At 41.3% G+C, this 12307-nt stretch overlaps 1 protein-coding gene across 2 annotated transcripts in view; it reads left to right on the top strand.

Annotated features, from left to right (window-relative positions):
* Window positions 1–6751: 6751 nt before the first annotated feature.
* Window positions 6752–12307, top strand: part of slc12a2 (solute carrier family 12 member 2) — a 51486-nt gene continuing 45930 nt past the window's right edge. For both annotated transcript variants that reach the window (XM_044012103.1, XM_044012102.1), the window contains exon 1: window positions 6752–7698. In XM_044012103.1, the coding sequence (XP_043868038.1) occupies window positions 7129–7698 (570 nt within the window). In that variant the 5' untranslated portion in view covers window positions 6752–7128. The remainder of the gene's footprint in view (window positions 7699–12307) is intronic.

Below are 12307 nucleotides of genomic sequence, written 5' to 3'. Positions count from 1 at the left end.
ATGGCGTCGTGCCACAGTCACCACCCAAGAAAACATTGATGGTGTTCCCCACGTTGGCTCTTAAAATAATTGTAAATAATTAACGTTTATAATCTGACAAACGTTAGATATTTGCAATTATTTTGTCCGATGTTGACGAGCTCCATTGAGCTGTCGCTCCAACATTCAGTAGCCAATCAGCAGGCAGCGTCCTAAGGCCCGCCCACAGACAAAAACACATGGCACAAAGAACAAAGTAAACACAATTATTATACAATAATATTTTTTTTTACTTCTTAAAAAGAGTTGTTGGAAAATATTAACATAAATCTAATTTCATACATTAGGACCAGGTTTTGGTCTCCATGAAGACTACTGGTCCTGTCGTACACATCCTGACATCCTCCATGAGCGCCACAGTTTCAGCCTGGCTGTCTGAACTGTAACAGGGTGTCATCGTGATAATAACTCTGTGACAGGCACAGGTGTGAAAGGTCAAATTAACGTGGAAGACCGCTAATCCACTTAATGCACAACATCCAGCTGCACGTGTCTCACGGGGGCAAGAAAAAATATTAACAAATACACACAGTTCCCCTCATGTCTCTGTGACCTGTGGTCTGACTCTGCAGTATCTGCATTGCATTATCTGGGTGTGTTAGCACCACTTTGAGACATCGCGTTAGTTTAGTACAATTTCAGTCCCACTAAACATGTTTTGTTTTGATTGTATTTTAACAGCAAATAGAATATATTCACACTCTAGACCAGGGACGTCGAACTCAAATGACCTGGGGGCCAATGAACGTCTACTCTGGTCAAGAGGGGGAAACACAACTGTTCAGCTGCAGGTGGGAAATATCACAATATTCCATCATGATGTCGCATTAAAGATATTCAAGGTGATATTTCACTGGAAAAGTACTTGTTTTGAAATGGAACGATGTGTACTTCAGTATAATGACATATTTATGATGCTAAATAAATCTGTGAATATCAAAAGCAGAGAAATAAATCTAAAATTAAGTCAATAATAACTATAATAAAAACAGGCTTTATATATATAATATATATATATATATATATATATATATATATATATTATATATATATATACATATAATGATGTAATTTAATGTTGATATATCTGTATATAACTTGTTCTTACAGTTTATTTCTATTTTACAACACTACTGGGAGTTAGTGACCAGTCACCGGACACTAACAACTCCACAGTTCACGCATTATTAGTGTTTCTCCGTCCATCTAATTATCATAGTGTCTGTAATAATTCACCTGTCAAAAGAAAAAGTCATTAAATGAACCAAAAACATTAACTCCGTTCACTAAGTTCACTAAAATGAAATAAAAAAAAAGCAACAGCAAAGCTGGGTCAAAATCTTCAACTACAGGTGTAACCGTGAATATGAAGGAAGGAAGCAGGCTGCACAGAGACCGGGAGGGCTGCTGATCCTGGGGAAACACGCTGAATAAACAAACACACACATACAGAAGATAAAAGTGAGGCCTCATAACAATCTGACAAAGACTCCAATGATCCAGACTTTTGAGCAGGGAGGAGTGGATGGCGGTAATCAAGTAAATCAGCGGCAGGTGAGTCGGAGGTGAGACACAAACAAAGGAAAGTCTCCGCCCAGCCTGCAGGGGAAAGTCAACAGACACGCCCACAAACACGCCCACTCACACTGACAGGGAAACGAGAGAGAACCGGAGGAAGACGACAGTGTCCTTGTGTTAAACCTGAATATCAGCTCCTTGACTCCCACCTTGATGTCGGCCACAGTGTGGGTCCAACGATTGATTTCATCACTTATTATACATTCATTTTGCATCATAAATAAGATTTCTATTTTTTTTTAATAACAAACTATACGTTCATTTCATACCAGAGCAAACCATGATATGATTTTAAACTATTGCCCTAATATTTGTGTGAACATTTTTCAGCGTGCTGAAGTGTGAGTAATAAGTGTGCACTGGGGTCATTAACCGCTGGACTGGGATGTCTGTGTTTTTCTCCTGTCAATCATGTTTGTGAAGGCGGGTCTTCTAGCGTCAAGGACAACCAGTCAGGAGCTGAGAATTCAGTGTTGTTTCCGTTTCAGTCAAACTCTCACACACAACTATCTCCTATATCATTCTGTATTGTATGATGATAATAGTAAATAAAAGAGAGTACGATGATTGTGCATGTATAAGGAATAATAGCTTGAGTGTTATAGTGTGTGTGAGAGAGGATAGTAGTGGACACATCAATCACATGGAGACTAGTGGAGCCGGGAATTGAACCAACAGTCTTCAAGTTGAAAGATGGCTCACTTTAACCCCTTGACAAGTTAACAACTAACCACGAGTTAAAATGTTAACATCCCATAATCCTAACCATCTGAAAGGTGTTGTCTTTGTGCTTCACACCTGAACTTCCCTCAGGATGGATGTCAGTACCAGGTGTGAACAGGTCATCGTCTCTGCTTTTGGCTAACACTTGAGAAAAGAACGGATATCTTACTGACAAAGAGCGACTGAGACTCCAAAGGGTGAAAATCTGAAAAGGGTGTGTGTGTGTGTGTGTGTGTGTGTCAGTGGCGTTAAGATTACACCAGATTATCGTCTCCAACGTTCCAACGGGATTGTTCATTTTAAGAAACAGTATAGAGCTAAATACACAAGAGTGCAAGTGACACTAATCATGTCGTCAGATTCATTTACCACCATTTATTTTTTGTTGCGATTTTGGGACGTACTTTGGTACTGTGTCCTCTGTCCTTGGTCACTGGTGGACATAACCGTGTCTCTAATGTGCTGACACAACAACTGTCAGCCTCGCTCTCTCACTTCCTGGGTGTGACCGGCTGCATAAACTCTACACTCGACATTGTTTTAAGAGCAACAGCCACTGTGGCATGTAAATATCACGGATGACAAACCACTGTCTTTTTACTCTTAGTTCCACTAATAACACGCTTTATTTTGACAAAAACAAAAACTTATATACTTTTATATATAAGTATATAAAAGTACACTTATACTACACTAAATATATATGTATATATATACAGATGCCTAGTAATGTATGTGATTTTGCGTGTGTTTCCATGACCGCGACGTCCATAGGTTTTCCTTTGTCTAATTACATTTATCACCAAAACAGCCAAACCTAATTGTAGTGATTGAATTTAAGATGACAAAGTGGACCACTGATGTCTCACAGGGGCTTATTAAGACATCCGAGTAATCAATAGGTCATTGTACGATCAGAGCTTGATGACTCCTTTAAGCAACCTCGTCACTCACATGTAACAAAATCCCACGGCTTGTGTGTGACATGCATGTCACCGTGCTACACTGTGGCAAGGACGACCGTTGAAGAAACTACAAACATAGGACACACAGAATAAAGACGACATGTCCATCACACATATCCAGCTGGAGACTGGTTCACCCCTCGTGCCTGCGTCCGTCTGTGGTAGATACAAAATCTGTTTGCTGCTTTATCTCATCATTAGACGGCACTTTCTGACAGGAAACCTGTAAAACATTCACTCTCTTGCACCAAAATCCATAAAGATATCCTGTGTTTTTATGTTTCGCTTGCCATGATGTCACCCATGAGAACTACCCAAGCCTCGATTTGTAATTGGGCCGAGCACCGATTGGTGGTTATTCAGTATTCAGAAGCTAGAGTAGGATCTATGTTGTGCACAGATGAGCTGCTCGGTAGACCAGTGGTAGAGCGAGTTGTCTTTCAACTTGATTGAGGTTGTGGGAATTTAACCCCATTTAGCTGCAGGTGGCTGTGCCGGGCAGCGTGTGAATGAGTATGAAGATGTGTGATATATGCAAAACTGTACTGTAAATCAGCTTTGAGTGGTCATCAAGTCTAGAAAAGACTAGAAAAGAGTGATATAAATACAGACCATTTAACATAAATCAGAAGGAAGGATTTTTTTAGGTGACCTGTTTTCCTCCCTCTTTGACTCTTTGACAGTCAGTGTGTTTACCTGCACGTTAAAAGTCTGATTTTAGTCAGAATAATGTGGTTTTCTTAATTCTTAGTCAGACTAACCTACCTGACCCAGTTGACCCACTTCTTTGTAACTGCCTTTTTGAAAGTATCCAAATTCTGAAGAGACAGATGTCAATAGTTTGAAACCTGACCCCTGTGTGTGTGTGTGTGTGTGCGTGTGTGTGTGTGTGTGTGGGTGATCCTCCTGTTTACTTTCATTAGCCCCACTTACGTATCTCCATAATTCCTCATCAGGGTTGTTTCCTTTCAAAACCTGCAATCATTTCTTTCAGCCAAGTGAGTGCAGCAGAAACATGTTGGTAACACAAGAATGACACGTCATCCCATCTCTGCTGCTATAATGGGACTTCAGAGACAGACTTAGAGCTTATATTGATCCCAAGATTATTCCCCATCATATCATAAGTGATAATGAGTGTGGAAAATGACATCATTTGCAGTTCCATCATGCATTATTTCAGCTATCCCTACATCCTGTGGGAGACAATCTAAAGCATATACAGACTGAAACATACGGTAATAATGACGTCATCGTGAGAAGTAAAAAGAAAATAAGGGTGTAGTAATGCATTCTTCTTCTTTTGGCTTCTCCCTCAGCGGATCATCTGCCTCTTGTCCTCTCCTTTGTGTCCTCCTCTGTTACACCAACTGTCCTCCAAATGTCAAACCTTCTCTGTGGTCTTCTTCTTTTCCTCCTGCCCGGCAGCTCCATCTTCAACATCCTTTGTCCAAGTGAATCACTGTCCCTCGTCCTAAACAATTTTACACGTTATACAACTAAAATTGTAATATGTAATATGTACCAGACACCATTTAATTTCCAATTTAAAGTAAAAAAATATCATAACTCATGAACTGGGAGATACCCGAGATACCTTTTTATTGTGTTTATTTGTTTACATCTAATAATAATTAGATGATTGAAGCAGTATTGTAAATGCGGGGGTGGTGGGGTTATAGACTGGTGAGCATAAACACCAGCTGTAACCTTCAAACTGTTGCTTTGAACTATACACATCTGTTCCTGTGGCTCAGTATAAATATCCACATTCAATATCATGTTCACTGACTTTTATTTTTGATGTAGAATATTTTACCGCTACGACTGATAAAATGATAAAAAGTTTTTTTAGATGCTTAATTTAACCAAATGAAGTTGTCTATACTGTCCGTACTTATTTGGGCACATTTTCTGACAAGTGTTTCAAATCAAACATATAAACTCAAGGAACATCACTGTCCAACAGTTAACTTTGGCAGGTCTCTTAATGCACCAGTGCGTGCGGTGCCGACTTCAATGTTGTTTAAATAAGACGTGCAAGGGAACACGTACAGTTACTGCACTAGTATTTCTAATGTTACAAGACTTACTTAGGGCACGTGTGTCGACTTTGATGTTGTTTGGATAAAGACATGCAAGCAATTCAGGTAGAATGTGACAGATATACCGCTAAAAGTACCACTTTATTTATCTTATCGATCTATAGATGAAAGGAACATCTGGTCCAACGGGGACAGACTTCAAACTTGGCAACTTACGGCACCAGTTTGTGCAGCGCCGACTTTGACGAAATGCAGGAGATTTACTGTAGGTAAAAAATGTGACAGATATGTGTGACTTTATCTATCTCTGTAATTGTAAATGCAGGGAGCGTCTGTTTGTCTAGCCGTTAGTCACGTAACTGTCCGAAGAGTCACTTGACAGACTTCAAACTTAGCAGGTCTTTTACTAAGGGCACCAGTGTGTGCAGTGCTGATGTTGATGTTTGAATACGAAATGCAAGAGAATGACGACTGCTTAGGGTTAGGGACTTGCCCAAGAACATAGAAGCATGCAGGCTAGCGGAGCTGGGAATCAAACCCACAACCTTTCAGTTGAAAGATGACCCCGTAGCTCATTAGGATACATATTTTATATTAAACATATTCATTATAAACCACAAGACCTTGGAATGACTGGAAAGATGCAGGCGCCCCCTTGCCCCCTTGTCCCATCTGAATTGTGTGATGGAACTGTGCAGGTAGAAAATGGATGGATGGATATAGGTATATATCCTAAGCATATGTTGATACTAATTCTGAACCATTTGGCCCAGCCTTAAACAAATATGGATTTGATTTATAACGTGGTAGATAGCGAAATTGGATGATGTAAAAAGTAAATTGTGATACGACATCTAACCCTATATGACTGTATGCTAGCAAGCTACGTAGATAGCATTATCTCGTCACGTGTGTCTCTCATGCACTCTGTATTAATGATTTTTTCCCTGATAATTGAAATGTATCATGATCAACTTAATGTGAGTGATTTTTATTGCACTTTCTCAATGATATTGTATATTACCACATCCCTACTGATACATGACTTGTTAACTGGACCTGTCTCAGTTGCTGTGCTAATGCTACAGTGTGTTGTTGAATTAATACGTGTTGGGGCCTAAGGCAAAGGTGTGGTGAATCTGGGCCCGAAAGTCCACGGACCACCTTTGTGTTGTGGGGTTTGTTGATGCAGTTTCTCCCCCTCCTCTCCTCTCTCCTCCCCTCCTAAGATCACTTCTATTCCTCCTACGGGGGAGGAGAACGTCACGCCTGCTATTTTGGGTATTGGGATGTCTTCTCGCGACATTTCCCCTCCTACCACACAAGTAGGCGCGCGGACATCTCGCGTGGTCGCTCACAGCGGAAGCCCAGCCTTTTTTGTGTGATGCCGACTGCAGTGTGTATAATAGCAGCGAGGGCAGCTCCGGGAGTCTAGGCGGAGCTGCGGCAAGGTCGGCAACAGCATCCTGTCCGAAGGCGCGGAGACGGCAGAGGTTGACGGGCTTTAGTCCAGAAGTGACTGTGACGCTTGGATTAACTGTGGGAGAAGAAGAGAGTCTGAAAGTTTCTACTTTGTAGTCTTCTTCTCAGTTAGCTAACGAGCTACACTTCATCACAGCTGCTGCCTCGAGAGCAGTTTCTTTTTTTTTTCTTAAATAGGAAGCCAGTTGCGGGCGATTCCCGGGCTTTCACACTTCCTTCCATTTAAGTTGTACACGCAGTAGCGTGGCTTATCCTTGTGTTTATTTTTTGTTACAGTCACCGGCGTCTTTTGTGCCATGTCCGCGCCATCCGCGCCTTCCGCCCCGGCAGAGAGCGCCGCGGCGGAGAGCGAGCTTCTAGCCCCCGCTGCGGGGCAGAGGCCGCTGGGTCAGACTCCCAGTCAGAGTCGCTTCCAGGTGGACCTTGTGGCCGAGGCGGCTGGTACAACGGAGGACAAGTCGCCGAGCTCCGACGCCTCCTCCGCTGCCACATCCAGCGACAAGGCCACCCCTGGGGGTCAGAGTGCCGAGCCCGCTGCCGGCGAAGAGGAGGCTAAGGGCCGGTTTCGGGTGGTGAATTTCGCGGACCCGAGCGGAGCGAGTAACGCGGGCTCTCCGGAGGCGGCGCCGGCCGACGGACACCAGAACGGCGACACAGTGATGAGCGAGACCAGCTTGCATTCATCCACGGGCGGTCAGCATCACTATCACTACGATACCCAAACCAACACTTACTACCTGAGGACTTTCGGTCACAACACCATCGATGCAGTGCCAAACATCGATTTCTACCGACAGACGGCAGCGCCACTGGGGGAGAAACTCATCAGACCCACCCTGTCAGAGCTGCATGACGAGCTGGACAAGGTAAGCCCACATACACATGGTCCCAGAGCACAACGAGTGAGACAGTCCCAGTTAGAGATCATCAAAACAAATCAAAGAATGTGTGATAATAATAAGGAATGTCGACAATCCTCACATTCTCCAGCTCCTCTCTGTAATTCCAGCCATGTGTTGTGCACTGATCTTGGCAGTCAGGCTGTGCATGTGTGCAAATAGAAACAGCATGTGTCTTTCCATTTGTCTCTCACCTCCTTTGGTTTTTGGAGCCCAGGACACATTTTGTCCGACGTTGACTTGAGAGAGCTTTGGTTTTTCAGGAAGACGTGTGTCGTCTGTGTGGTTCCCTCCATGTTTCCATCACTTGATGAGCCATAAGCTCATTAAAATAACTTTATATTCTTGAGATTGTTGTTACATGTTGAGTGATTTCCTCTTGTGATTGACACACTTTCACTAGTTGGCTTTTGTCATATGTGGTGACTCACAAATATTTTCTCCATTTACTTGTTGGTGCACGTGTTTCCACCACCTCCTATTAAAGGGATCTTTTTTTTTTTTGAAGTGTTTGACACACTAACACAGTGCTGAGCATTGCTGTCCACATGAAAACATGCGTGAATCAGCTTTTTGTTCAGTGTTTACAATCGTTTTTGGGGTTTCTTATGGATGGAAAGACATGTCCTGAAACAATGTCGTGTTTATGGAAAGACAATTTACTCATGAAGATGGTATTTTTTTATTATTTTTATTTTATCGTGTTTCCAAACCTGGAAATTATGAAGTTATTTATTATCAAATAACTACTTGGATAGCTCAGTTGGTCGAGCTGGTGTTTGACCTGAGTTCTATTCCACAGTGGAATCCTTTGATGCATGTCTTCTCCCTCTCTCTCTCTCTCCACTCTTCACTGTCCTGTCCATTAAAAGCAAAAGCCCCAAAATATCTCGAAAGTGATGAATGAAATATCAAATTAAACAACCTTATTTAGTTGTTTAGCACATCGTCATGTTGACACTGAAGAATGTCAAGCACCACTGTTTTTGTTCACCAGAAAGCCCCAAAAATAACACGAAAAAGAAGACTTAACTTAAAAGTATGTCTTGAAACACATTGTAAAATCATTCTATCAAGAAAGCAGATCTTTTTGTACGGTTTGAAGAAGAAGTGGGTCATAATATTACGCTGCAACTTTTCTTGTAGATAATTTATTTCTGTGGCAGGAACTGTATCATATCATTTCCAGAACTGGAGTGTGTTTATCAGACTCTGAGATGCCTTTTAATTGTCAAGGTTAGATTTGGATAAACTTCAAAGTGCAGCAGCAGCAGCAGCAGCAGTAACTTGGCTAATACACCATAGCTGTGATGAATTTCTGCACTGGTTACTCATTCTGTAATTGAGAGCTATTCTTATGACCCCACTGTAAACATTTAGGCTATGAATAGAAGGCATTCATGAAATGTTGTGCAGAATCTCTTTTTAAAAGTCACAACCTCAAGTGCTTTTTCTTTTTTCGAAACGCACTTCTGACTTTTAGAAGTGTCAAACTGACGTTTGAGGCTTATACTGGTGTTTCTTTGAGGATAAACACATCTGATTAATATTTGTTTTTAACATACTCTCTAATGCTACAATTGCTGAACCAATGAATCAGTTTGAGTGATTTATAACATAAAAGCAAACACTGGTGTTATTGGTGGCTTCTTACAAGGTTCTGCATCATTTTCATCATTTTTTGACCAAACATCTAATCAACAGTCTGATTAACAATTACTGAAAAGCAGTGTTTTTGTTGCAGTGTTTCTCGTTGTCGTTCTCGCGCTACACAAAGATGAGCTGTATAAATGTGAGTGAATGGGTGAATGGCGAAACTGTAGTGTAAAGCAGCTGTGAGTGGTCAAGTCTAGGCAAGTGCTATTCATTTATCGGTAAATGTGTCAGATATGTATTTTGTCAGATTTGCCAGACACACGTGAGGCCTAAAACGCCCAATAATTAATTAATTGGGGAGGAAATTTTTTTTTCAAGCAACCTTTTACAGATTGATGCAAGATTAAGAACTGCCTGGAGTTGTCTGGAGTCATTTGGCATATTTCCACCGGCTCTACTCGCCTCGGCACGACACGGCAAGATTAGGTTGCTTCTCCACTACAAAAAAGGTACCTACTTAATGTGGGCAGAGTCATCACTGCACGGCTGACTGCGGTAACTTCGTTTTATATGCGACACACACACACACACAAGTGACTAGTGACTTTACGCCAGACTCCTGTAGTTGTTGGAGATTAACCCACGTTTTTAGGATTGTTAAGTAGTTTTAAGTGTCTCTTCCTGTGACGGCACTCTGGCCAGTCAGTGGTCGGCAGTCTGACCAATCATCGCATAGTACCTACTCAGCACGCTTTTGGAACCTTGCCTGAGCAGGTACTAAAATAGTACCTGGTACCGGGTGCCGTGGAGTGGCAAGGCGAGTAGAGCCAGTGGAAATGCGCCATTTGTGTCTGGCTGGTCACTGTATCTCTGTTTTTGAGTGATCTGTTTAACATAAGAAAAGGTTCTTCAAACAGAAAAAGTCTGAATAGGGACTTGAAACTCAAAGCATTTAGAAATCATTCTTGTTTAACCAGAAAATGTTTGTACAAACTTGCCCAGGCCTTGGGATAAATCCTCTGTCACAGTTCTGATCATACATCATCTGTAGAAAATAGTAGAGACTCAGTTGTGTGAAGTGAGGAATACACAAATACATATTTTTTGAATTCTGGTGAGGTACTGCCGCATAATCAGAACTCACTGCACACTGCATGCCCAAGATCCAGCTTGAGATTCAGACGCTCACCCTTAGGGGACACAAGGAAAAACAGATTTAAGCCACTTAGCAAAAGGTTCACCTAATTAAATCTATGTCTTTCTGCACTTTCCCACTGTGGAGACCGTTTGTTTCCAGTCTTCCTGCACCAAAGCACATAGGGAAGATCTGCAAATTTACATCATAGCACTCGGGAATTGTTGATCCACTGCTTGCCTCCATCTGCAAGTTTGAATATGTTATTTTAGGACCGACTGTGTTAGAAATCCCAAGTCTAGATTTACCTTAGTGACACAAACTGAGCAAACAAAGCAGCAGTAAATCCCAGGGAGCTAAAAATGCTTGTTTTCTCCATGGACTTTGGTGCGAGAGTGTGTGTAGTTGCCATATTTCAATCTGCAGTCGGTAAAATACTGTAGACTTGGAATTGGGCAAAGATTTTATTTGACAAACCTCTTGTTTAATGAGAGATGAGGCAGAACTATGTAGTATTTGTAGTATTTTGTAAGCGCTGAAGTGAAAATGGGGCTGCAGGGCTGTGGTGAGGCTAGATGTTTACATTGATTTGTGAGAGGGCCACGTGGGGCCCTGTCCATTTTCTCTATATACTGTTCAAGTGGTCACATGCTGGTTTAGCCTACATGTTTTACATTCCAGCACTGACGGCAGTCACGGACTGGAGTTTTAAATAACTCACCAGGACTTTTACATACATTTTTTTTACTCTTTTCCAGTGCAGTGCTCGTTGTAGGAACTATTTAATAGTTTAAGTTTTTATTACGGTTATAGTTTACATTATCACTATTTAGTAATACTCTCTGCGGTTATATTTTTGTGTTAATTCAATTGCTAGTTTTGTTAAGTATAGTTAAGCATGTTTTTGTTATTTAATTTGATTGATTTGGGCATAGTGGAGGCATCATGTATTATTTAGATCAGATGACTGATAAGGGACTAGAATGCACCTGGGTGGGCCTATGTTTATCAGAGCTGTAGAGGCACACTAGTATTCCCTTTTGGTTTTTGTTTGCTTGCATCGGACATTTATGGAGCCACAGATATGACCACAAAATAAATCGTTGAGTTGATGCACATAGACATCAGTGTAGGTGCATCTCTGTGAATATCTTTCTAACTCTAGTGTCACCGTTTCCAGCGAGGGTGCGCTCCATTTGCTTACCCAGCTTTCCAAGTTGTTGATGGGAATGATAAACCCACAGTTATACTTGGCCACATATTAGAGTGTTTTCCCCACAATGTCACGTCTGGGGCTCCTTTGACAGTGGAAATTAGATTTTTCTTTTTAAACTTTGCTCTCCATATGCCTGTTGTCCATATCAACCTGGAGTTGTTGACTACAAATTAAAAGCATAGGAAGTTAGCATTTTAGTATGGACGTGCAAAAAATGAAGACATTTGAAAACCAGTTACCCTTGATTTGCTTTCTGGAGGTTTCTATTTGCTTCAACTCGACCAACAACTGTGAATTAAAAGCAGCACAGCAGGTGTTGTAGTGAAATTAAAGTGTTCATACCACTGACTTTGTTTTTGGTTAACAATTCAGTGAGTTGAAATATCAAGGCTTTTCAAGGGAAGTGTGGAATGTCATGTTAACATTCCACTGTGAGATATGACTGTGAGAATGAAGTGATTGGGACATAAACAACATGGCACATTTTACTGTGTCTTACACTTTAGTTATCTCTCAATGACACATTATTTTTGCACTGAACCAAACATCATCCACACGGTTTATGACTATTTATGATTATAGGGGTCGAGTCTGAGTAATATCAGCTCACAAGATTAAAATGTGCAGAT

The sequence above is a fragment of the Solea senegalensis genome, linkage group LG21, assembly GCF_019176455.1.
Source record: "Solea senegalensis isolate Sse05_10M linkage group LG21, IFAPA_SoseM_1, whole genome shotgun sequence".
NCBI classification, from domain to species: domain Eukaryota; kingdom Metazoa; phylum Chordata; class Actinopteri; order Pleuronectiformes; family Soleidae; genus Solea; species Solea senegalensis.
The sequence above is the reverse complement of the archived record's forward strand: the minus strand, read 5'-3'. Positions and strand labels throughout refer to the sequence as shown.